The sequence below is a fragment of the Aulostomus chinensis genome, chromosome 3, assembly GCF_037954235.1.
Source record: "Aulostomus chinensis isolate RoL2024-O1b breed Wild chromosome 3, RoL_Achi_v1.0, whole genome shotgun sequence".
Classification (NCBI taxonomy): Eukaryota; Metazoa; Chordata; class Actinopteri; order Syngnathiformes; family Aulostomidae; genus Aulostomus; species Aulostomus chinensis.
Window position 1 is genome coordinate 31,277,616 of NC_141322.1, and position 26,251 is coordinate 31,303,866.

Below are 26,251 nucleotides of genomic sequence, written 5' to 3' on the forward strand. Positions count from 1 at the left end.
GCTCCACTCGCGTCTGCTCACCTTCAAAAACAAAACTTTCCATTGAGCCTTAGAGATCAAACTGTAGTCATAATTGCAGCTGTTCAAGTGCAACTTTAGTTGTGAAGAAGTACGTCTCCTCTGAGGGATTCCGATAAAAAGCGTTGTCAACTTTCTTTTGACCGGCCAGGAACTTCTGTGTTCAAACCGTTTGGCACCCAAAGAAGAGGAGCAGGCCCAGAACCGTCCGAGCCTTCAGACTCTCAGTGCTCATTAGGGACATGTAGGCTTCTTAAAAAAGTCAGACTTTAAAATTTGCAATTCTGAAAAGGAAACGTACCTATGAAATAATTACCTCAAACACTTGAAGGAAAGTTCATTCTTTAATTGACTTTTGTGCTGGAATACAGGGATCCATCAGGAAAATACTAAAAAAGGTAAAGCTGTCATATATATATATATATATATATATATATATATATATATATATATATATATATATAAAAAATCATACTGGTATCCAAATATAAAAGGGTATACATTCAGGTCTTTTTGTTACACAAATGAGGACCGTGTTGATGACGAGTCACATGACGCAGTTATTAGTCCTCCCAACACTTGATGACCAGCACTGACAGCTGCAGTGGTCATGTATGTGAATGAATACACACACGCAGGTCACTGCAGGACACACATGTAGAAAGTGCAGAGTGAGGAAAACCTTTTTTATGAACCAAATACAGGCCACATTCATTCATATTAAAATGTACCAAATCCTGTGAGATCACATTTTATTGATATCAACAGTAGACCACAGCTTTATGAGTAGTGATACTTTACATGTCTTAAGGTCCCTTTTAAGAGAAAAACCAACAAACCATCTGAGCTGGGCTCCGTCCCAGCCCCTGCGAGCCCAGCAAGGCTTCTTCTATCAGGAGTGATTTCAATCAGAACGATCCAAACCAGTTTAATTTAAAAAGTGGTAGAAACACTTCATTTTTCCAAGTCTTAACCTCTCACCTGCATCACTTCTCTTTGCTATTCTACTTGGTAAAAAAAAAAAAAAAGCTAACAAAAAAGGCTATAAATACATATTTAACAACTGTAAAAAACAAACAACAGATCAAGTATAAAAAGGGCACCGAGAACCAGACGAGTGATGTCGTTCTGCAGCTGTGACTGCGACTCGTGTCACTGGTGATCGCAACTGAAGTCCTGCGCTGTCAACCATCGTCCCCGCTTTAATGCAGCTTACAAAAAACACACGGTCGTCTTTGTGTGTGTGGCTGCGCCGATGAAGAGCTGCAGCCTTGGTGAGATGGAGGTCAAGCGCTGACCTCTTGATTCTGGCACATTTAGACTTTTTCTGTAACACGCTCCAAACACTGTCGACACAGCTATCAGGTGTCCTCTGGAATCTTGAAATGTGTAATTATCAGTTTTACAACCACGTTTGCTGCCAGGCACTACGGCACAAAGGAAGGTGGATGTGTTACTGCAGACAAAAGAACAAATGACATGATTTACAACTCTAATACAAGTATACCTCTCTAGAGGGAGGAGCAACAGGCCGTCTGAAAGTTACAAAGCCTTCGAGAGACAACTGGGTTTGTCCGCCGATGAGTTTATGATTTAGCCTTTCAAAGATCCTGCGTGGGTGTGGCCTCTTCCTGCTCACGCTGCTACGCTTCCTGTGTGACGACCTGTGTTTGTCCTGTGATGACCAGATCACTTCCTGGAGAGGAGCTGGTTCTCCAGCTGCTCCAGGCGAGTCGTCATCCCAGCCAGTAGACACTCGATTAAGGATCAATAAAGACACACGGGGCTTACTGTGACTCTGCGTAGAAACACAAGTATTTTCCCCGATAAATGACGGGAGGTGACTAAATCCTCCTGGACCGCCTTAGAATGACCAACTTACCAGCAGAAATAAGAAGTTCAGAGCCGAGCTAAGACTAGAAATACCACGCAGGCAAATAACATCCAAGTGGAGACGGGTATTGTTTTGTTCTCAATGGTCACAAGGAGGAGGCCCACCTCCAGGGACCACCTGAGCTAAAGAACTGGTTCAGTCTTCTGAAGGATATGTTTCTGTGTGAACTGCTCCAGGCTGCTCATGGTGGCCCGCTGGAACTCCACCAGGCTCTCGCAGGCACACGGGTCCTTCACCTCGATCTCCCCCTGACTCTCCTCTGCAGGGGGGCAAACAGGAAGGTGGCACAGCGTTCAGTCAAAAGTACACAAACTCTGCCTTGACTGTTCGTTTTTCAACATGTTTGTGGTGGGAAAAGAGAACTTTTGGAGGGTGAAGGAGAATCTGCTCTTTGTCAAAGGCTGCATTTCCAGAGACGAGGACAAAGTCTGGAATTATCTGGGATAGAATTCCATCGGTGCGACGGAATAATTCACCACGGTTCCAGCTGTCTGGTGTGAAATCACCATGAGACCAGACCCTAGACGGCTAGAAGTGCTGTGGGGTACATACCTTGACTCTGCACCATCACGACACCACGTCTGTCTCAGAGGTGTTGTTTCTAGTGACCTCTGGATGAAACGTTCCACATTTACACATCAAACTTTAGGTCTCAACTCTTTTACCTGACGGTCAGACAGGCAGCAACCTGTCAGAGCTTGGAGTTCACCTATCGTGAGGTATTTGTGCCAGCAGATGGAGCCACCAAACAGCACATCAGCAGCTCCTACTTCAGACTCTGGGACTAGTACCTGTCTAATGCTTGCACTTCAGTTCGTAGTACAAAAACTTTTGATTATCTGTTTGGGACATTGCAATCTAAAATCAGGTGAAGTAAAAGATGATAAAGAGACCCAACTGAAGAGTAAATTCATGCCAGAGGGTGTGATTGATGCGTTGTACCTGGGCAGACGTTGAGTTTGAGGTTCTCAGCGATGGTGCTGATGGCGGTGAAGTCGGCGGTGTAATAGAAATGTTTCTCCACGGGCTCAGAGGCGATCTCACGGAGCTCGTCCTCCACAGCTTTACCAACTCCCACGGCGTACATGGTGATACCTGCGCACGTGCAGGCCGTTCACTCATGAATCCAGTAAAAGCTGAACCTCACAAATACAAGTGTGAGCGGCAGCATCAACACGAGTAGCTTACCGGCTTCTTTGGCCTTCTTGGCGTATTCGGTGATGTCGTCTTGGGAACGTCCGTCGGTGAAGACCAGTCCGATTCGGGGGATGTTGCGGCCGGCTGGGCGGGCGCCCTCTTCCTCTGAGAAGCTGTTCTCCAGCATGTGTTTCAGGGCCAGACCTGTCATAGTACCTTTCTCCATGTATTCAACCTGAACAAGGACAACAGCATCTCGTCATCTCTTTACTGCTGGTTGACGATCGACTCAAGATCCGTTTGTTCTTCCTCTCAAGAGGAGACGACTTAGTTGTGATTGTGGCTCGTGTATCGGCTGTTTGACGAGACTCACTCGTCACCTGGAGGTGTGGCACGAAGTGACTTCAGTAATGTGGCGTCTTCTGTTAGCTCTGTTTTGATATGCAGATGATTCATTTTCACATTGCCATGGTGAGAAATTGCCTAGCTGGTTTGTTTGATCAGGATAACTCCGCCTCCAGCCTCTGATGTAAGCACCTCTGGGCCCTGGACCTAGAAAACACTGGTGCCAGCGAGGACTACTTTTTTCTAGCCAAGATGTGGTTCTTTGGTCGCTGACGTGTGTAGGACCAGTCGGGGAGGAGGCACCACTGAGTCTTCACGGGTGAAACAGCGTGGTGTTTGGTTCGAATGTGATCAGACCTCACTCTCGTCCCTGTTGTGGTTTTATTGAAGTCGCTCAACGGTGAGACGGATGCAAAAACTTGATAATACCATGAAATATTAGAGAGATACTTGATATCAAAACACAAATTCGATGTAGTCAGAGTCCGCATCCCTACCTTCATGACGGCGGCTTTGATCTCATCGGCGGTGTGGTACATGTTGAGCGGGAACTCTGTCCTGACCCGGCTGGAGTATTGGACCAGACCAACCCTGGTGCCATGAGCAGACACGTCCAGAGAGTCCACAACCTGGGGGACAGGAACCCGTATTCACTCCATCATTTATGAAAAAGTATTTTAATTTATGAACAGAGTGAAAAAGATGCCTCGAGTACTGAATATCTGAAAATCCTGTTAAATACACATTCGAAGCATTTGATACATTCAGCATCAGCTCTTCTGTCAGTTTTACTGTCAGGAAATTCAACCCTGTTTCTTCTGTTTTTAACCAAGCCAGCGCTGTAGCCCCAACCATAACATTTGAAATCTCAAAAGCCTGAAGCTGCACGTGGAAGACCTTGACTGCAGTGTGTGGATGAACCCTTTCAACATGGTAGCACACGAATGTACAGCTAGACATCAAAATGCTGAAGTTATTAATATGCAGAGAGGTTCCACCTGGTTGACGAACTTCTTGACGAGCTCGAAGTTCTGAGGCCGGACGCTCTTGGAGCCGTCGATCAGCAGCACCAGGTCGATGTTGGCAGACTTGCAGGCTGATGGAGAGATGGAGACTGCTGACATACAGGAGGTTTGTGCCGTCGTCGTCCCTCCATTAGTATGAGTGATGTCATCATTTTGTTCCTGTCTTATCACACTGATGTTGATAAAATATTCCGTGTTTGACAAATACATTTTGAGACTGATGTCTTAGGCTGGCAGCCATTTAGAACCCGTGGCACCATCAAGGTCACGGCTTCCCAGTTCTGTCCACAACAACACCGACAGGTTCTGAATGAAAACAGCAGCTTTGTTTTGCTGCCAGAGCGCTTTGGTGTTGCCACGAGCAAACATTCCCCAACGGTGGCGACGAAAACCCGCCAGTAATGGCAGCTGTAATAATGGAGATGTGGGAAAGCACGGCGCTACCCACATCCTCAAGTGTATCAGAAACTTCTGTGATTGGTGGAGCGCTGTTGCCATGGAAATATTTACTGGACTGTCAGTCGACCATTTTGAGTGTCACGAGTTCCTGCCATCGTTTGGCTGTTTGAGTTTCCTGTCTGTCACAAAAGGTTGAACAGTTTGATCTTTGGTTTTCATCTACACTTTCACCTGGCGAAACTCAAACAGCCACTTGGAAATGAGATATTATTCAAAATGAAGTTGGTTGGAAGTGTTGTTTGCAGTGGCTTATGGGGGCTGTAGTTCCTCAAGCCTCAAGGACTTCACGTACTCAGTCTCCTCTTCATTGATTTGCACCACAGTGAACATTTTATGGTCAAACTTCACCTGCTCACTGTCCTCTTGGCTCCTGCTGTTAAACTCACACTTTAAATCATTGCTGAGACAGCAGTGGAGGAGAGCTTGACTTCAGGAGCTGCTCCAGGAGAGGGCGGTCATGGTTGAGCTCTGAAGTAGTCGTCCTTCAGGACTGTCAGGTGTCCCCGACTCAACCAGGACTACGTTTTGACTCAAGATTTCAACGGAAGAGACGACTGTTCAGAGCTCTGAGTTGAACTCGACTTACTTCCACAGCTCTTCTTGTCCTCCTGCAGCAGTTGTCCCTCTGGACAGACGCAGTAGAAGGACCCTGGAGTGCTGACACACTGGTGCTCACAGCCGTGTTCCACTGTGTTACACAGGTCCATGTCTGCACAAACACACACGTTAGTCCCGATAGATGACACCAACCCTCGCAAACCAGAGGTTACTGGTTACCGGAGGGCTTTTGAGGAAGAAGTATTTTGTGCAATTCGTAAGTGAGACGATCAAAATTCACATCAAATCAAGAGGAGCAGCAGCTGGTTGGACAGTTGGGGTGCCGTCCTCTATCATAAGAAAGAAAAACTGAGACACTTTCACCCCCTGTGTGTTTTCAAATGTTAAAACCAAACCGCCACGTGTGACTGACCTCTCCTGACAAACTCACTAAATTAGTGATGCATCCTATCTGTCCTTCAGCACCATCAAAGCCTCTCAACTGCTGGCAAACAAGATCCTCTTTCAGCTGCATTCAGACATTTTGAGTGAATTCGGATGTGTCTCGAGTCCTGGGTCTGTAACAGACGATGAGCTGAGGAGACGACCCTGATGATGAAGGTCACTGACTTGTGCACGTCTTCTTGTCCTTGTTGAGTTTGAAGCCTTTGTTGCAGTCGCAGGTGAAGACGCCAGGAGCGCTAATGCAGATCTGTTCGCAGTCATGCTTTCCCTCGGCGCACAGGTCGATGGCTACGTGACACAAACACAAAATATTCTTCCTGAATCCATATATTTTTGACTGCGCAGATGAAGTTGGGGGTAATTATTCGGGCTTCGCCCAACTCTGTCTATGATTTGTGGGATATTTGCCCCCTGGATTGCCCTCTCACGCTGCTCAACCATGTGACTGCTCTCTGGCTACGTCTCTAAACCTTGGAGTCACAATTTTCCAAACACATCAAATTGAATGAAAAGAAACAGTCAGTTACCGACTGAAATAATAAAAACAGGGCTTGCTAGTAGACCGGCAAGCTAACGCTAGCAAGGAATGCTGGCTGAATTGTTTTTGTTTCTACGGTAACTAATTCACGCGTGTCTCACATTCAACCACAGCACCTGAGGTCTGAGCTACTGGGGGAAGCTCCAGGACGACTTGCAGACATGGAGCTGAGTTTGATGGCAGCAGTGACCACAGCTAGCATGCCTGGCCGCCTGCCATGCTAACTGTGCTGCTCGCCACTGTCTGTAACCGGGTGGTGGTCACTGATGTTCTGGGTCTCAGAGGTCCTGCTAGAGGAAGCAGCTAACTTAGCATGACTCGGCGCTGTGCTCGCAGGCGATGGCTGCAGCAGCTTTGTCTCCGTGAAACCTCCACAGGTTAAAGTTCAAACACCAACATTTCCTCCTTAAAGAGGCTTAAACCACACAGCAGCAGGAGCAGAACTCCTCTCGTCCCATCCAGAGGGGAGAATTCTGAGCTCAAGCTGATGAATCTGCTGGGTTTCCAGATAGATTCGAACTAACAATGCTCAGGTGTCACTGTGTGAGTGTGATTCTGTGTTTCTGCAAGCAAGAGCACAAGCAGGTGAAGCCAAAGTATTGTGGGGGCACAACTTTTCAAGTCAAAGTTATGACTGAGGCTGCAGGTAAAGGTATATTTTGGAAAGTAAGGAATTTGTTGCCCAGAGTCTCAGGTGATGTTCTAACTGCTCCAGGTTTACAGTCTGACTTAACAAACAATCAAATTCTTTAATACGTACAGCAAAACCTTTTCTCTGTGTCAAATGGAAGGATAAAGATCAAGCAGTGTGTGTGAGAGAGAGAGAGAGAGAGAGAGAGCGAGTATGAGAGCCTGACTGACGTGTGCAGGTCTTCTTGTCTTCATTGAGTGTGTATCCTTCATTGCAGTCGCAGGTGAAGACGCCTGGCGCGCTGACACAGATTTGCTCACAGTCGTGTTTCCCTTCAGCACACAGGTCAATGGCTAGATAAAACACACACACACACACACATTGTCAAGGTGTGTGTGTTGAATACGTAGCCATTTTATGAAAACATGTTTTTGTCATGTCTGTGGTCGTTTGTCAGACGAACAAGGTCGGGAGTTATTCATGACACGCCAGCCTGTAATTCACCTCGTGTGCACAAATTATACACCAGGAGTTTGTATTTTTGAACAAGCACAGCTGATCCAGCAGCCGGGGGCTTCTGAGAAAATCCTGTTGCATAACGGTGTCGTGGTGTTTGGGTGAAATGGCAGAACTTCACCACGGATTGTCGCGCTTTGAAGATTTTAAGGCACTAGAATTTGCCATCGTGAACGTTGTAACTCGTCTGTACATCCAATGAGCAACATGTTTTCTAATGTGGTAAAGATTTAGGATTTATGGGCACGTAAAGTTCAAGTGAAATGTTTCCATGCATTTGTGAATATTGTATCCACTGGTTTTGATACATTTTATATCTACACAGCTGCGTGTTAACGACAAGGTGAGAAGTGGCGATGCGTGTCAGCCGGTGCAGGACCGATGAAGTCTCATCTCTGCAGGAGCCACCAGAGCAGGGGTGTCAAGCTGGTCCAGTGGAGCGCCGTGTGGCTGCAGGTTCTCATTCCAACTGAGCAAAAGCAACACCTGATTTGATTTAAATCAACTAAGCTGTGTCCTCACAGCTCATTGGTTGGATCAGGTGTTGCTTCTGCTGGGTTGGAATGAGAACCTGCAGCCACACGGCCCTCTACTGGACCACTTTGACACCCCTGCACTAGAGTTATTGACCGGTTCTGACCTTCTAGATTTTTGGATTTTGAGTCAACAATGTGACATTAACCGGCCCGTTGTAGCGCTGCACCTGAACACACTGGAGACGACGAGAAAAGAAGAATAGGTCTGCCACAAAATATGACGCCGTCCTGCAGGGATGAGACATGAAAGAATCAAAAGAGAGATCTGTTTGTGCTGCGGGGCGACCGGAGCAAACGGGACCAGCATGTCTGGGTAGGAACCTGCCTGATGGACCACATCCCTGCTGGGTTTCAGGCACGAGTGCTGATGGGAAACAGTCTTGACAGATTGAGTCTCAGGTGGAAGTGGCATGAAGGTAGTGGTCTCACCAACGTGTGCGCCAACAAGCACATGGGGAATGTGCTGTGTGTGTTAATAACAGCGCTTCATGATCTTATGATGTAGTTGTGAAGAGGCTCAGAGAGTGTTGGAGTGTCCACATGAATTCATACTTCAGCAGGTTGATTCTCCCTCGCTGCCCTTCAGCCACTTAAACCACATTGCAACAGTTAAATCATGCATGTGTTCTCAAGCAGGTTTAATGAAGCCGGTAACCTCTGTGATACCAGCAGGCTGTGTGTTCTGTGTCGGTCTCTCTCACCCTGGCAGGTCCTGCCGTCCTCCAGCAGCATGTAGCCCTCGTTACAGCGGCAGTAGAAGCCATTGAGCACGCTCACACACTCGTGTTCGCAGGTGTGGTTCCCGAAGGAGCAGTAGTCGATCACTGGGGCAGGAAGGAGGCGTAGAAAGTTAGAATCCCAACAAGCGGAGGTAGGAGGGTATTCCTTCTAAACTGGTGATGGCTACTCGTGCACGTGATGGTTCACGCTCTCTTTAAATGGGATTTCTGGTCCAGAGTTGGAACTGAGCAATGAGATATTTAGTCAAACTGGTGAAGCCCTAATTGTATGAAATTTCTTCTCCTAATCATTTTGACATCAAAACTGATATTAAAGCAATTTTCCTGAATGGATGTAAGTTTTAGTTTTTACACTTTAAATGAGATGGAAGTTCATGTAACAGTTCAACCCAGGATGTGAAGGATGTGACGGGTGTGAGCGTGTTGGTGCGACTGACTCGTGCAGGTCTTCTTGTCCTCGTTCAGTTTGTATCCTTTGTTGCAGTCGCAGGTGAAGGAACCAGGAGAAGCGACGCAGACTTGAGCACAGTCGTGTTTTCCCTCGGCGCACAGATCAATGGCTGAGACACACACAGGAGACATCTGTCACTCTTCTGTTACCAGTCAAACGTCTCTCGCTGCATGCCGGATTTTTTCGCCACCGTTGACGTGTCAGGTGACATCAGGTGAACGAGGGATGCAGAGACGGTTTCAGCGCTGAGTTAAGGTTCGTGGAAGATTGTGAAAGGCTGATTAAAAACTTCAGATCTCTCGTTGTACTGCGAGTACCTCAAGACTCAACCTGCTGTGTTTTCTCACTAACAGGAGTCTTGAGCTCACAAGGAGTTTGGTTGGGGTTTTTTTTCCCTCCTGCATCACTTTTTTACAACTCCAGAATGCTGGAAGAGCCAGCCATGTATATTAGCTTCAAGCTAACCAAGACTGATGGCTAATAACAGCAAAACTGTCAAAAAATGTCAGTTTAAAAAAACAGTCAAACCTGAGTTTTCACCTCCGATCCAAGTTATCGATCATCCAGCTGGATAAAGAAGTCGTGGTTTACACCGGCGACAACCTGGAGAGACTGACTGAATGCTTTTGGAGTACAGCGGTTTTTAGCTCCCAGTCTCCACTAGCTTCAGGCTAAGATCGCCACGTCATTCCACTTGTGCGAGTGTTGCTGTGGTGATACCTGAGCATGTTTTCCCATCAGCATTCAGAGTGTATCCAGGCAGACAGAGGCACTGGTAGGAACCTGGAGAACTCTCACAGATGTGCTCGCAGCCGTGCTCCGACTCCAGACACAGATCCACACCTGAGGAACACACCGCCACACGTTCACTTTCAAATTCACTCTTCAGCCTGAGCTGTTGACCCACCAGCAGGATTCAGGACTCGTTTCAGAGGTTCACTAGATCACCACCTCTCTCTGAGAGCGGACTTAAACCACGACCCCCCCCCCCCCCCCCCCCCAAAGTGTAGTGTAATTTATATTTAAGAAGTCCGTTACTTTGACTGACCGGAAATGTTGAGGTGTGTGGACGAAGACGGTCAGCAGTGCGTCTTTCTCAGTTGCAAACTGGATTAATTAAGCAGGCCTACAGGAGGTAGGATCCCAGTAGCAAACATGAGGACGAACAACCTCAGATCGTATTGGACTGAAAAATCAGATTTGGACCTGATGGTGGCTTTGAGTTTTTTCAAATCACATGAAAAACAAACTTTTCCCAATGATCAAAATCAGGATTTCAGGGAAAAACACAGGGAAAAAAAAGCTTTTCATGGAAAAATCCTGTTGACTCACTGGTAAATGTTTCATCTGAGGTTGTATTTGATGGACACGTTCAACAACGCTGGCTCTTCCCCGCCACGTCTCCCCCCTGTAGTTTCTTCTACTTCATCCGTCCATCTGCCCACTTGTCTGTAGTTTTCTGTAGATTTCTTTACAGACCGAGGAAATATCTTCCCCTTCGTGGGTTTGAGGCGGCTGTTGTGATCAAGGGTTCGGCAGTGTGAGGTCAGAGGGGCACGGCGATGTTGTGTTCAGACGAGACGTCCATCCTGTTTCTAATTACGTAAAGAATCTGCTCTTGCATGAAGTTTACATTCCTCAGACGTGGCTGAAGGGGTTTTCTTGTCTTTGAGCTGACCACCGCTCTGCTTCTACACGAGGCTGGACTTCCTTGGATTCTTTGGATTTTGAGTTTTTGACGCTTGAGTTTGGTCTTCCTAAATTGGTAGTTACTTCCTGTTGGATTGAGACCAGCTTGGCTTGGATTCCTCCTCCTCCTCTCTGGCGTGTTGCCACTCTTTTCGTGTCTTTTAAAACATCTTTTTAAGATTAATTTCTGACCACAAATGTCTTTTAACATTCGCTGTCTGTGTCCCAGCAGCACTCACCACAGAGTTTGTCCTGGAACTGCAGACCAAACTGATGAATGAGATCAAATGACTCCACCAGGAAGACGTGGTCCTCAAAGGGGGGGGACGCCATGGCCCTCAGTGATGTCATATCAGCTCGGGCCACTCCCACGGCATAGATCTCAATGCCTTTCTCCCGGGCCTCTGCTGCCACCTCCGCCACGCGGTCCTGGGGACGCCCGTCCGTCACAATGACTGCCACGTTGGGGACCTGAGGAGGAAGGTGGCGTGCAGACAACCATCAACCACTTGCATGCTTTGTAGTTTACCGACTCATCTGAGGGGGGCGTGTCCCGCCAGCTCAAAACCCTTCAACGCGGAAAGCCTTGTCAAAGGTTCAACCTGGAGTCAAGCGTTTCGGACCTTTGGTCTGTCTCCCTCATCGGCGTTGAAGGCTTCGTTCATCACGTATTTGATGGCGAGGCCCGTCATGGTTCCCTGAGCGAGCGGGATGATCTGATTGATGCCCTTCACCATGTTGTCCAGGGTGCTGTGGGTCTTCAGAGAGAACTCGCTGCGGACCTGAGAAGAAGACCGTGGAGAGGAGACGCTGTGTTCAGATGCGCTTCTCGACCTTCACACTGGAGTGAAACAAGGCAGGGAGTTTCACTTGGCTGCTTCAAGACGCTCTGAATCTGACTGGTGACCCCAAAAATATAAAATGACTGTCGCCACCGGTTCATGCACTCAACGGCCATCTTACATGCACACTTCTGTTCTGCTGCTACTCAGAAAATGGCAATATTCTGACCTAACAACAGAATATTCTTCCATCCATCCATTTTCTACACTGCTTATCCATTTATGGTAGTGGGGGGTGGAGCCTATCCCAGCTGACATTGGGTGAGAGGCGGGGTTCACCCTGGACGGGTCTCCAGTCCGTCACAGGACCATCAGGAGCAGTTAGGGGTTTAGTGTCTTGCTCAAGGACACTTGGACATGGAAGTGGGGATGGAACCAGTGACCTTTCGGTTGCTAGATGGCCACTCGACCTCTGAGCCCCGCTGCCCCGATAACAGAATATCCCAGTTGGATATTACTTTTGTCCCTAAATGCAGCATTTTAAAATAGAAAACCATTGGTGGAATATTAGCTTTCAGTCAAAGACAGAATCCTTTTCAGGGTGAATTGTCCTGTTTAAGGTCAAACACTGGAGTAATGGAGGAAGACTGAGTGCAGGTGGCCTGTGATGAAGCTGGTACCTGGCTGGAGTACTGAACCACTCCCACTCGGGTGGCGTCAAGTCCGATATCCAGAGTGTTGAGGATGTCGATCATGAACTTCCTCATGGTCTCAAACTCGTGAGGTCTAACGCTGCGGGAGCTGTCGATGAGGAAGACCAGATCCACCGGACCAGACTTGCATTTCTGGTCAGGACCTGCCGGACAGAATAAGACCTGATATCAGCAGCACCGCATTTCATGTCCAAGTCGTCACATTACTTTGGAGCGCGGTGAAATATGTCGGTTACCACTTCTACATTACTGTGCAGTTAAAAGCAAGAACATCTGGAACCTTCCAGGCTTGGACACGCCCACTTTTCCTGCTGGACCATCCTAAATGACCCAAATCAATAAAGCATCAATTCACAACAGATGCTATCTGGGGTCAAAGGTCAAGAGCAGGTCCAGATGGACCTCCTCATGCATTTCACCCAACAATTCTGCAGTGAAGAGGAAACCTGGAGCAGAACCCGACCACAACACACCTCTGTTCTTTCATTTCTAAGTATTAAATCTGATATTTGAATTCACAAGAGGAACCGTGAATCTGACGGCTCTGGGAGGGAACGTGTGGAGGAACAAACGTCTGCGTGTCCTGACCATTGCATGCGTGCGCTTCAGTTTGACGTTTTTCTGGACGAAGGCGCCGTCAGGCCAGTCGGGCTGCTGGAATCACTCGCACTGTTTACCACCTGAGCTCCCGCCTCATGACTGCAGCCTGGTTTTGTCTTCAAATTTTCAGGAATCATAACATTACATTGTGCGTGCGTGTGTGTGTGCGCGCGCGTGCATGTGTGCGCGTGCATGTGTGTGTGTGTGTAGCAGCTTTATGAGCTGGAAGGGAATAGTTTGATGAATGTATTCTGAGGCTGGATGGAGCCCAGACGTCGACTCAAACAAGCAGCAGCTTATAAACCAGTTGACTTCATTGACTGAGCAGATAAATCTGGATTTAGCTGCTCGTTGAATAGAAACCACATCTAAATGGATTCCCTCATGCGTCCCCAAACACTGCTTCCAGGAGAGTTGAGATGTTCGCCAGAGCCGCAGCCTTCACACGTCCAAACTGTCTGGAAGCAGGTTGAAGGGTGCAGTTTTGAAAAATACTTAGTTAAAAAAAAAGCTTTATGACTTTTTAATGGTTCTGGTTGGGCGAATCTCATTAACAGGTTGGTGTAATTGTGATGGGGCAGAGCTGCAGGCCTTTCACCTGCAGAGCCCCACTCAGATGTGTTCTGTCTTAGCCGTGTGTCTCACTGTCAAGCAGCTCTGGAGAGGCAGGTCATGAACCCGCATCTCTGCCGTCTCTGTGGACTGACCTGCTTTTGGCCTGGCGGTGGCGAGGACGGCCATGGTTATCAACAGGAAGCCACAAAGTCCTCCAAACTGCCTCATCTCCATCCTGACGACGGCGATCACGCTGGCGGAACTGTGGGAGGTGAGGAGGAGGGGGCGGAGAGAAAATCACAGGTTGTTTTAGTAAAAACAGAACTAAAACATGCTGACTTGCTGCTGCACAACACATTTTAAAACCCAGCAGGTCAGGTGACCGCACACTCAAAAACAGGTAGAGCAGCCTGGCCCGCCTGCACTGTTCCTTAAAAGGTAGAATGCTGGTGCTCAAGAGGCCAGACGTGCATCTTTAGGTTGACCGAAAGGGTGAACGAGACTACGCAGAGAACGCCGTCATCTGTCAAGAGACCATCTGTCTACTGCTTCCCCGTATAGAATCACAACTACTGTGACCCTGACCTTTGACCCCTGAAATCTTTCCAGGTCAACTTTGGGCTCCAGTGAGCATTTGTGGCAAAACGGCATGAATTCCCTCTTAAGGGTTCAGAGGGATCGTGTTAACAGGACTGGGACGTAGGAACCCCAGAGCATGCAGAGCCGCTACGACGGTGAAGTCCGTAAACCTTTGACCGGTAGTTTGTTTCATGTGCCACCTGAAACCCTGGTGAGCCTGATTACAGAGAACCAAACCGGTGAATTCCATCTGCGTGTGTGTGCTTTAGTTATGATCATGATGATGGCAGGCGTGTTGCAACGCAGCATTCCAGTCCTGCCCCGTCGTAAACGCTCCCCTCCAAACAGCTGGAAGAGTCACACAGCGGTTGGTGCTCGTAGGCTGCTGGCCGTCAGCTCTGCCAGCCGAGGAGAACCGCTCCTCAGCTGGCGGCGGTTCTCTCTCTCTGGTTCTGACTCCTCTCCGTCTCAGCACTTTCACTCTTCAGGATCAAGGGTAGAGGCAGGTTCTCTGGGGGCCTTCCTCATCTCCTCTCTGGTATTAAATGTTCCCTCTGTGGGTGTGTGTTTTTGAAATGATCTCAATGAATCACAGGCGGATTCTGTTTCCAGATCCTGCTTCTGGTCGTCCCAAAAACAGCCCCAGATGTTTCCATGAAGACGAGTCATGTGTTGGTCAGATACACGGGGCAGGAGTTCACCAGATGGTCCTAAAAACTGGGCACCAGATACATTGAGGTAAGAACTTAGTTGAGGACGTTTCTGGCATTTTCCTCTGTATCTTCATTTGTGGAGGACGTGCAGCTGCATTGTGGAGTGCTGACGTCAGGTCGTGTGTGTGTGTGTGTGTGTGTGTGTGTGTGTATTACTAGATTATTCCAGACAACCTGGAGCATTTGTAAATGGACGTCATTGGACAGTTTAGCTGCTGTTAGCATCAGGCTCCGTTAGCTTCAAGCTAAATCTACATGGCTGGCTCTTCCTGCATTCTGGAGTCACACAGAAGTGATGGAGGAGGGAAAACATCTTGGTGAACCCAGAACTCCTATTAATGACTACTTGAGAGGTCAAGTACACTTCTTGGGTGATCTATTACTGAAAGCGAGCATCACTTTAATGCCTCGTCTCCATGTCATCGTTCTGGGCCCATTCAAATGTTACTATGTTTGGAAATGCTGTGGAATGAGGCCACGAATGAAATAAAGAAGAGACTATTGTGTGTTCAGTGTGGATGTTCCACATGTTGAGGACTGAAACGGACTGAATTAGTCCCTCTGATCAGCAGGGGTGGAGAAAGTTGGAGAAACCAAACATCTGTCAGTGGAAACGAGGCATAACGAGTTCATTTTACTCAACAGAAATTAATCAGATGACCGACGAGTCCGGTCGCTTCGCTAGCGAAGCCATTATCACGAACACAGTTAAAACACGGATTCTTCTCATAGGTTCATCTCTCAAGTACGAGCGATTCATCACAGGACGGCTAGAGCAGGAACGTGACGACACAGAGGACAAACAAACGCCATGTTAAGCACCGGAAATGGCGCACTGCTGCCACACCTCATCGCTTGAATGCTCTGCCGCCAGAGGAGTCAGACAGACGGAAATACCAGCTGCACCCTGCAGGAGTGGAGGCCAGGGGTCTTTTTGATTTCAGCCTGAATCCTAACACACACACACACACACGTACAGGCACCATCTGGCCAATAGAATCCCCCTGCCTCTTCTAGTGGTGGGAACAAACCTATGAATGAGATGATCCTTCAGTGACCACCGCAGTTTTTTGTAATCATGAACTAAAGCCGCTCCTTGAAGAACAGACGCTAGAACCTTGCCAGCAGGTCCACGTTCTCACAGGGATTCATGAGCAGAGTCGCCTACTCAAACGTTCTGGAGCCAAAGAACGTCGCAGGTCGTCTGTCGAGTGTCCCAGGATGAACCGAGTGGGACGACAGGAGGAAAAACCCGAGCAAATCGGCCGTTTTAGTCTTTGAAAACTTAATTGATGATTGATGAGCTGGAGACCCCACATCAAACTTGAGGAGAGGCTCGTTTCTCATCACTCATGATGTCTGGGAACGTTTTTGAAGAACAAACAAAATGGAAAATGTTAAAAAAGTTGCATGAACAACCATTGAATAGCGATGAGTTAACCTCTACCACGGTGCTGATGGTGTCACAGTACAAGTACTGGATAAGTAGCAGTAATGGTATCAAAAAGTACTTTTATATATAACTAAGCACCAACTTAATGTTATTACCCACTGTTAGGGGCTGCTCTTTAGTTCAACACTGCGTGGCTATGCAGACCTGCGTGTTCTATCACATGTGATCGTGGCATGAAGCCGTGTGACGTGTGTGTGGGTCTGTGTGTGTGGGTCTGTGTGTGTGGGTCTGTGTGTGTGGGTCTGTGTGTGTGCGCGCCGGACAAAGAGGCCTTAGTAAACCCTTCTGAGTCTAAATGGCAGAAATCATCCCCCCCCCAACACCACCACTGCTTTCCTGTCTCCCCAACCATTCACTCACTCAACAACGGCTACCACACACACACACACACACACACACACACACACACACACACACACCAGCGCTCCCCTGTAGCGCAGGTCACAGATGAACACATGTTCTAGAATTATCCACAAAGAAGATCTTTCAGCTTGGAGCCAATATTTTCTCATTAAACATTTAAACGCTGCCTACGTGTGGCGACTGTGATCCAGCTGAAGAGTGTGTGTGTGTGTGTGGGTGTGTGTGTCGGTGTGTGTGTGTTTCTCATTTAGTGGTTAAATAAAGAAGTGAAGATCTCATTTGCTTCAATTAACACTTTAAACAAATTCTGACTTTGTCTCGCCTCCGTTGGGAGGTTAGGGTTTCTTCACGTTCAGGCTGTGAACGTCCTGTCCTGGCGAAGGCTGGCGTGAACCTGCCCCCTGATCGACGCTCTCTAAAAGTGCTTCGAATGAAGGAAGCCCAAACAAAAGTGGGAGTGTTCCAGAGGGTTTTTCCCTCAGAAGGCAGGCGCTGTTGTCGTTGGCACGAGTGGGAGATTAGTGAGATAAATGAACAGTGGCTGCTTCTTCAGAGGTCTTTTCATGTCCAGGAGACAAAAATAAACCGCTGGATTTACTCTCGTCTGCTTGTTGTTACAGTGAAGCTCCAGGAAAGTATAAGGTCCAAATAAAAGAAAAAATCCTCTTCTCCCGTCTCCCGTCACTGTCAGACATTAGCTGGACGCATCGGAAGTTCGCCGCCAGCAAAAATGACGGGAAATGTCCCAATATACGGTCAGGTGTTTCTGTTCTGGATGCATCGTCACGTCAGCACCTCGTCTGCACATTAAAACACTGACAGCAGCGTCTCGTTTCTGCCTGATGCACCTGAGCTGTCAGTCTCTCCATGGCACATCAGACTCGGCGGTTTTATGATCGATAGTCTGAATGCTTTCACAGAGAAGCCATACAACAACGGGGTGAACGTGCGTTTTAATGGCTGCTGACGGGATTTGGGGCTTTATGGAGTGATGAGGAGACTTCCAAGCGCAGGAGGACTTGTGAGTCGATTTACTTGATGGAAGAAAAATCACGCAAGCCCTGAAAGACTGGCCTTTAAAATGGATGCAAACACTTTCGTCGGACTAGAGTCTATAAGTCATTCAGTCTGCTGATAGACGGCGGCGCCGTGACCGACAGTCTGACTGCAACCAGCAGTAAGGCACCTTAGCGCCACCTAGAGTTCAGAAATCTGTTGGTTTACACTAAAAATGACAACGTGTCATTAAGTGAAATGTTCTCTTGTCAAACTTTTTCCAGATCTCAGTTTAGTTTTCATGTGTTGATTTGATACACAGAAGTTATCATGAAAATTCTCCTTCAAGTCCCGACAAACTGGTGCTGGTAAAAATGGGAGGAACCCTGGATATGCTAGCGGTGCGGCCCCTGGTGCGGCCCCTGGTGCGGCCCCTGGTGCCTCCCCGCGGCAGTCCTGGTCAGACGCCTCAACTGTAAAATGGATCTTCAAATCTGTCTGGATGGTAAAAAGCTGCTGGTCGTGTTTGTGTGAGAAAGGAAGAAGCCATCAGAACACGGCGTCTCCTGTCCAGCCAGGACCGATCCTCTCCTGTCCCTCCACACTCCCCCCTCACTCCTTCCTCCTCTTAAACAAAAACTCTGACGGAGGAACAAAGAGAGGAGAGTACCTGTGACGGTCAGCAGTGAGTAATGTGAGCTGCAGAACACATCAGGCAGTTTTTGGGATGGTCACCTTGTTATCGGGCTGATTTCCAGGCTGCTGTCTGATGGCAAACGCAGGCGTCTTGTTGAGTCCTGCTGTTTGTTCTCAGCAGCTGCTGAGACAGTTCAGGACACTTCAGCCTGTTAGACACCACTAATGGTTACAACATAAACATTCTTTTCATTTTTGTTTTCATGGTAAAAGGAGTCGCTGGGAACTGTAGTTTCTTGCCCAGATTTTTAAAAATGTTGAGATGAAGATAATATTTCAACAGGAAACCACAAGCAGCGACCTGAATCTTCAAAAAGTGTACTTTGCCTTTCAAGTACTCGCTAATAAGAGTTTTAAGCTCACAAAGATGTTTTCTTGCCTCCTACATCACTTCACTGTGACTCCAGAGCCACGTTTATTTAGCTTGATGCTAACGGAGGTGAGCTGTCCAAAATGGTCTGCTTGCAAACTCTCCAGGTCGTCCAGTGTCATGCAGGTCTCCTTCATCCAGCCAAACCTCAGCTGCTCCAGCTCATTACGTCCATCTCGCTTAGCTAATTAACGATGACGAGCTCAGACAGAACTCATCTGTGCTCTTCCTTGTTTCCAGTCTTGGTGCTATGCTAAGCTAACCAGCAGTGTTAGCTTCTCCCGTATCACAGGACGTGACTGCTATCTGCTGCTGGTCTCCTCTGTCACAAAGACAGAAAGGCAGAACTGATCTCTCCGGGCCGTCTCAGCAGGTTTATGTCACCATAACATCTTTCAGTCGCGGAAAACTGGCAAAGTCTCAGTGAGTTTGCGGTTCTTTCTCTGTCTGCAGGTGTGAAACTTAACATTTCTCTATGGAATCATCTTCATTTGTGCTAGCACTGCTACCATGCAGTGCCAAACTATGTAAGGATTTTGGATTCCATTCCGAGCAGAAGACTATTTGTGCTCCAGATCCGTACATACGGGTCTCCGTGGGTGTGAGTTTTAAGGTTAGGAGACCTTGATTAAAGCTACCAGTCATCCTGCATGTACCTGTAGTGTTTGCAGAGGTGTGTGTGAGAAACCTGTGGTGCACCAACAGGTGATTATCTCCTTATTCACACAAACTGAAGACACACACACACACACACGGGTTAGATAACAGGTCTGGGAGGGAGGGCACACACAGAGCTGAAGTATCTTTTCCACCAAACCTGCTTTTACTGTAGATTCACTCTATATGTTGTAGTGGAAGAATCACGCTGAAGATGCGTTACACAACTGCTTAGATGAGTTTAAAATCCTCTCAACTTCCCTGTTCAACGGTGTTACTCAGAAGAAACTGAGCATGAGACCGGCGACAGGAAGCCCTTGAGAAGACGCGACAGGAACGTGATGTCAGGTGAGAAGCGTCCCTTATTGTTCAGTACCGGTTCTTGGGTTCGACAAACTTCAAGTACATTCATCGAGAATTTTGTTGGTTAGATGAACTTAGATGAGCTCACAAAGCAGAGGGGAGATTTCAGTGCAGCGGCTCCAACTCAAGGTCAACAGAGAATCAGGCCAGAAGGACAGGTCCCTGAGGCCGGTGCGAGCCCCGAGACAAAAGAGCTGCTGCATGAATCCAAGCTCCGCTCAGACAACAAGCCTTTTAAGAGCTGTTTGCTCGTCCTGTTGTGGTGAGACGTTGCAAATCCTGAATTGTTTACAAATCGTAAATCATGATGTCGTGAGGCAATAAATCGGTCTCTGGTTGCAGGGCTGCCTAGCTCTGAGCCCGCAGTTTGCTGCAGCACTGGAGCGGTGAGGATCTGAAGTCCACAAGTTTGGTTCTGCTACAAAGGTCACGTTGTGATATTTTACCATTCGGTTTATCTGAACTGTTGTGAAAGCAGAGTAATGCTGGACCGGAGCCCCCTTGCCACCAGCTGAGGCTGCAGCCGCGATGGAGGAGCTGCCCGCTGTAGAGGACACACATGAAGGTGAACAAAGGGTGATGACGACTGAGGACAGCAGTACGAACACGGGACCCAAACATGGAAAAAAGAGGGAAAGTTTGTGATTAAACCTGCTTTAAGTTACTGAACGATAACAGACCTCACTGGTACGTTGCAGTACAGAATCAAACATGTCCTCACTGTCATTTAGCAAAGTACCTATGGAGCGAAGAGTACAACGTCCATTTGTTTTGGTACCTCGTGAAGGCGCCTCGTCTTGAGTTCTGCCTGCTGCCAATCAACAGAAATTTGGCTAAAAGCTGCGACATGACAAACTACCAACAGGCTACAGAACCCAGAACTCTGTTTTTATACATGTAGTTCTGAGTCCAAACTGAAAAACTGGTGGATACTTGTGTTACTTTGAGGTGTTAGCATCTTTGCATTAATCCAGGGGCTGAAAGCTGAGTGGCACCAGATAAAAACCTGTATCAAGCAGTTAAAAAGCTAAACTGATGACATAAATAAATGGGGTGCGTTTCTACCTCAACGCCACACAGGTGTTCATTTTGATAGTCCAACAGGAAGTTAGCATGGCAGAGATGAGGTATTTTGGTAGTCCAACAGGAAGTTAGCATGGCAGAGATGAGGTATTTTGGTAGTCCAACAGGAAGTTAGCATGGCAGAGATGAGGTATTTTGGTAGTCCAACAGGAAGTTAGCATGGCATGGATAAAGTATTTTGGTAGTCCTACAGGAAGTTAGCATGGCATAGATGAAGTATTTTGGTAGTCCAACAGGAAGTTAGCATGGCATAGATGAAGTATTTTGGTAGTCCTACAGGAAGTTAGCATGGCATAGATGAAGTATTTTGGTAGTCCAACAGGAAGTTAGCATGGCATAGATGAAGTATTTTGGTAGTCCTACAGGAAATTAGCATGGCATAGATGAGGTATTTTGGTAGTCCTACAGGAACTTAGCATGGCATAGATGAGGTATTTTGGTAGTCCAACAGGAAGTTAACATGGCATAGATGAGGTATTTTGGTAGTCCAACAGGAAGTTAGCATGGCATAGATGAGGTATTTTGGTAGTCCAACAGGAAGTTAGCATGGCATAGATGAGGTATTTTGGTAGTCCTACAGGAACTTAGCATGGCATAGATGAGGTATTTTGGTAGTCCAACAGGAAGTTAGCATGGCATAGATGAGGTATTTTGGTAGTCCAACAGGAAGTTAGCATGGCATAGATGAGGTATTTTGGTAGTCCAACAGGAAGTTAGCATGGCATAGATGAAGTATTTTGGTAGTCCAACAGGAACTTAGCATGGCATAGATAAATTATTTTGGTAGTTCAACAGGAAGTTAGCATGGCAGAGAAAACAAAAAAAGGGTAAATTTATGGGGGGGAAATTTCTGCTAAATTTACACTGGAAATGTGACACTTGTGATAGAAAGTTTAGTTTGTTCCTTTCGTTTAATCGTTGAAAGTCTCTCAGTGTGAACGACGGTTTCTACAACCAGAACCACCTCAAACTGACAAACATCCATCCAGACGTCACACAACACCCACGAACACACGCTCACGTGTCGTCCTCTCATTTACTTCTTCACATTGTCGGCCTTTTTACTCGTGACCTCTGATAACCATCCCACGACCTCCAGCCGGGGCCATGACCCTGCAGTGGAGAAGTGCTGACAGGGGACAGATATTTGACCCCAGTGCTGACGTCCACGTCCGCAGGTCCATGTATCCATAGCAGGTATTTGCAGTGTTGCGGGCCCTCAGCGTGCTGTGCACTGCTCCTTTTAAAGGCCTCGACACACCAGGATTTAATACTTTGTTTATATTTTTTTAATTAAGGTCCTATAACAACGGGATAAACTGTATGAATGTTTCACTATCGAACCTGTTTTATTTTCTGTCATTGATAACTTTTTGTTAGGCGTGCTTGGACATATTTGCTCGGGTCATTTTTAAATATTTCGCTCTGACGACGCGCTCATTTTTGCCCAGCGCAGCTCAGGTCTCTTCTTTCATCAGTTGTTGTTTATCAGGCGGAAGTCTATCACCCAAATCAGTTTGATGAAATGAAAACAGTGTGAAATGGTTCATACAACTACTGCGATGTTATGAGTCCTGGAGGAGGAAGTGGAAGAGTGGAAAGTACAGAGAGATGCAGGTTCTGAGACTGGTGAGCTCTACGTCAGCTAAGCTAACGATTAGCTAGTCAGACATTGGTCAGGTTCCTGCCCCCGCCATCTTCCTCCGGCCCAGAACCAAGTGTCCGGTATCATAACTACATGTCGGGAACAACCCAACCAGCTAGGACGGTTGTAAATGTGTTTGGAGTGCTTGTCTTCTGTAACATGCATGCAGTAGGAGACCGAAACAACATGGCGGCCGCGTTGACATGTCTCTGTCACGTGCAGCCAAGGCTGCATCCACGTGTCTATATATATCTGTGATTGACAGCTACTGCAGTGTCACAATCTGAGACTGTATAGAAGACATGGAGGGACAATCCTGGACTAATGAAAGACAACAAAGACGGAGAACCTTAAATCTTCCCTCTGGTGGCCAGCAGGGGGTGACGCAGCTGGTTGTGAATTACGGTTTCCCCTTGTGGAGGGAAGGATAAACTTGACTCTTATTTTGTGGTTTTGTCTTCATCAACTCTGACATGAAGTTAATAGTCTGAGTGACTAAAGACGAACGTCTCCTCTGGCTGAGACGATTAAAGCAACCAATGAAAGGAGAGAGAAGGTGGGCGGAGTCTTATTTGTCACATGTCCCTCATGTGTGTCCTCTAAAAACCTGATGGACAGCTGGATTCACTCGAGACACCAAAACCAAACGGAAGGACAAATGGAGGCGCGTGTTGACACATTGACACAGAATAAAGCACAGAGACAGACAGCGGTGAAGGAGACAAAGATGGAGACAGACAGAGGGAGGTGAAGGGGACGGACAAAGATGATGGAGACAGATGAAAGCGAAGGAGATGGACAGGCTGATGTGGGCCTGAGATCGCTACTGTAGCTGGTTTGGTTTGATTGACAGCTGATTCACCCTGAGACCAACACAAAATGTCCTGTTACACTTCTGAGATTAAAACCAGATGTTGACTCTGCTACTGACTGTCTATCTGACTGACTGACTGTCTGTCTATCTGACTGACTGACTGTCTGTCTATCTGACTGACTGACTGTCTGTCTATCTGACTGACTGACTGTCTATCTGACTGTCTATCTGACTGACTGCATCTGACAGAATGTCTATCTGACTGACTGACTGTCTATCTGACTGACTATACTGTCTACCTGACTGACTGTCTATCTGACTGATTGACTGTCTATCTGACTGCATCTGACAGAATGTCTATCTGACTGACTGACGGTCTATCTGACTGACTATACTGTCTACCTGACTGACTGTCTATCTGACTGACTGACCGTCTATCTGACTGTCTATCTGACTGACTGCATCTGACAATGTCTATCTGACTGACTGACTGTCTATCTGACTGACTATACTGTCTACCTGACTGACTGTCTATCTGACTGATTGACTGTCTATCTGACTGCATCTGACAGAATGTCTATCTGACTGACTGACGGTCTATCTGACTGACTATACTGTCTACCTGACTGACTGTCTATCTGACTGACTGCATCTGACAGAATGTCTATCTGACTGACTAATGGTCTATCTGACAGACTGACAGTCTATCTGACTGACTATACTGTCTATGTGACTGTCTATCTGACTGATTGACTGTCTATCTGACTGACTGCATCTGACAGAATGTCTATCTGACTGACTGTCTATCTGACTGACTGTCTATCTGACTAAAATGTGCTATAATAGTTTAAACAGTTGTTTTTGTGTCTTTTGGTGTCGTCTGTCCATCCAGTTGAAGTCTGACTGTCCAAAGATGTCAAAACTGCTTAAAGTACAACTTCACACTCATAGTATATTCATATAGTATATTTCTTTGGCTCCAGAATGCAGGAAGAGCCAGGCACATATATTTTAGCATGAAGCTAATGGAGACTGGTGGCTAACAGCAGGTGAACTGTCCAGAAACGTGCGCTTACTTATTGATCTGGTAATCTGGTATAATCCGGTGTCCTTAATCCAGGCGGATGATCCAATAATACACAAGAACTTAAACTAACTACTACACTTCTGGTTTTGTGCGACTAAAAACCAGGAATTGGACGTGGCTGGTTCTTTCTGCACTCTGCAGTCACTAAGAAGTGAAGCAGGAGGGAGAAACCTCTGAGTGAGCTCAAGTATCCTATTACTGGGTACTTGAGGGGTAAATAATACACTTTTTGGGTGAAATATCACTTTCTGGCTCGGCAGCGGGAAGGAGTGTCACCTCCAGGCAGCCACTGTGAACCCAGACCTCCTGGTGCCTCATCATTTTACTTCATCTGGCACCAACACTGGCCGGTTTGTCCTCAGACGTCTTTTAAAACAATCAAACTAAATGCCTGTAATCATCAACTCTGCCAGAAACCCCAAAAAAATCCATTTAACATCAGCCAGGAAAAACTGACTGAAAACAAGATGAAGCTGCCACTTAAGATGAAGATGAGGTTTTAATAAAAACCTGATAAAAGTGCTCCGTCCTCAGGAGGACGCAGGCTTGTTCATGTGCGAGTGTTTGGTTCGCGTCCATCACCAGGACTCCATCGTCTCTATTGGTTCTGACCGTTCATCAGGAATTCTGGTTAATTCTGACCTGTTTGACCCAGCAGAAACAACGCAGCACCAGCCGGGACACCTCCGGGCCGCCGCCGCGCTCCCCTACCCCCCTCCACTGTCCCCCGCGCCGCCGAGCCCGCTGACTCACCTGGGGACGCTGCTGGTCGGGCACGACGCGCCGAGGACCGCCGGAGCGGACAGGTAAGACAGCAGGGCAGAACCTCCGCGACAAAAACAAAGTCCGTCCCGGACTCAGAGCGGGGTCCCAGGAGAGGAAAGGTGGGTGACGGGGTCGATGTGTCCCGAACTTCCTCTCACCCGGGCGAGGAGTGAGCGCGCGTACGTGAAAATGCGCGGAGGGCGGCGGGCTGGTTCCGTGACCCTTCCCCGGTTGTACTTACTGCTGGAATGAAGTAGTGGAGGGATGGTGAGAAGGTATTAAAATACCAGGAGGAGAAGTATTTGGGAAGGCAGAGACCCCACCCCCTCCCCTTTCTACCTCCCCCTCGTCTGAAACCCGAACAACGGGGAGCGCGTGAGAAGAGTCCCCGAAAGAAAGCGAGGAGCTCGGTCTCAGCCGAGGACGCCACCCCGGCAGACAGCACCTGCACATCAGCCCATTAAGTTTATTTCGCATGAGGGCTCCCTGGGTCAAGTGATTCAAGCAGTGGGCAAGTGGGCCAAATTCACAAAACTACAAAAAAACAACAACAACCATTTCAGTATTTGAACTAAAAAGTGGCCAGAAGCACCAGGGACCGCTGGGACCAGCGCTGCAGGTCTGTGCTCCATCTTTCATTCTTCTTTTTGGAAGGAACACGATGTGAAGATACAACACAAGTTGTGATCTTGAGGTATCGTCGGGTACATCTGCCTTTCAGAGGTGGAAATTGGCTCAAACCTCCACTGGGACTGGAGGATGAACTGGGAAGATTTTGGAGGTCAAAGGTCACTGACAGGCTCATTTTAAGGAGTTACAACTGTGATTCTGTATTTCTGGGGTGTTTTTTGGAGAAAAACGCCAGGAGTATCAGTTGAGCTCCTGAACACCTTTAGCTCAGTCTGTCTTTATCCTTTTTTTTTGCATTTTTTCTTCGTTCTTCTCACCGATTGTTCAGCACCAGGTCACCCAAACGAGCGCTCCTGCTCATGCCGCATGACCACACGCTTCCTCTGTCACGTGTGGCTTTGAAGTG

The 26,251-nt window shown here is 47.5% G+C and overlaps 2 protein-coding genes across 12 annotated transcripts in view; one reads left to right on the forward strand and one right to left on the reverse strand.

Annotated features, from left to right (window-relative positions):
- rbpjl (recombination signal binding protein for immunoglobulin kappa J region-like) overlaps window positions 1–26,251 on the forward strand; it is a 76,255-nt gene that overhangs the window by 31,479 nt on the left and 18,525 nt on the right. For 6 of the 10 annotated variants that reach the window (XM_086200383.1, XM_086200373.1, XM_086200380.1 and 3 more), the window contains 9 exons: window positions 8,811–8,972; window positions 9,326–9,547; window positions 13,732–13,902; window positions 14,823–14,948; window positions 19,741–19,806; window positions 19,890–20,083; window positions 20,164–20,207; window positions 20,300–20,386; window positions 25,106–25,256. In XM_086200383.1, coding sequence (XP_086056509.1) covers window positions 20,350–20,386; window positions 25,106–25,256 — 188 coding nt within the window. In that variant the 5' untranslated portion in view covers window positions 8,811–8,972; window positions 9,326–9,547; window positions 13,732–13,902; ... (3 more) ...; window positions 20,164–20,207; window positions 20,300–20,349. Of the gene's footprint in view, window positions 1–3,318; window positions 4,526–8,810; window positions 8,973–9,325; window positions 9,548–13,731; window positions 13,903–14,822; window positions 14,949–19,740; window positions 19,807–19,889; window positions 20,084–20,163; window positions 20,208–20,296; window positions 20,387–25,105; window positions 25,257–26,251 lie in introns of those variants that run through there. The other 4 variants (XM_086200377.1, XM_086200374.1, XM_086200379.1 and 1 more) reach the window with 4 other exon arrangements.
- matn4 (matrilin 4) lies at window positions 499–25,450 on the reverse strand. Of its 2 annotated transcripts, XM_086200371.1 has the most exons (17): window positions 25,204–25,450; window positions 13,784–13,893; window positions 12,444–12,619; window positions 11,605–11,763; window positions 11,221–11,452; window positions 10,013–10,135; window positions 9,279–9,401; window positions 8,803–8,925; window positions 7,280–7,402; window positions 6,046–6,168; window positions 5,465–5,587; window positions 4,393–4,490; window positions 3,892–4,023; window positions 3,101–3,284; window positions 2,855–3,007; window positions 2,067–2,171; window positions 499–1,766 (listed from the first exon to the last, which is right to left on the reverse strand). In XM_086200371.1, the coding sequence occupies exons 2-17, from the start codon at window positions 13,863–13,865 to the stop codon at window positions 1,708–1,710; spliced, it is 2,118 nt and encodes a 705-aa protein (XP_086056497.1). In that variant the 5' UTR covers window positions 13,866–13,893; window positions 25,204–25,450; the 3' UTR covers window positions 499–1,707. The 2 variants fall into 2 exon arrangements, with proteins under 2 accessions (XP_086056497.1, XP_086056498.1); XM_086200372.1 differs by lacking the exon at window positions 7,280–7,402.

What these genes read in the sequence shown, in the direction of transcription:
- matn4 (XM_086200371.1), bottom strand. Translation starts at nt 13,865, where the DNA reads ATGGAGATGAGGCAGTTTGGAGGACTTTGTGGCTTCCTGTTGATAACC. An exon ending in TGATGGGAAAACATGCTCAG is followed by an intron (nt 9,402 to 10,012) that starts GTATCACCACAG and finishes TGTGTGTCTCAG; the next exon opens with CCATTGATCTGTGCGCCGAG. An exon ending in TCAAGAAGTTCGTCAACCAG is followed by an intron (nt 4,024 to 4,392) that starts GTGGAACCTCTC and finishes CCTGTCCCCCAG; the next exon opens with GTTGTGGACTCTCTGGACGT.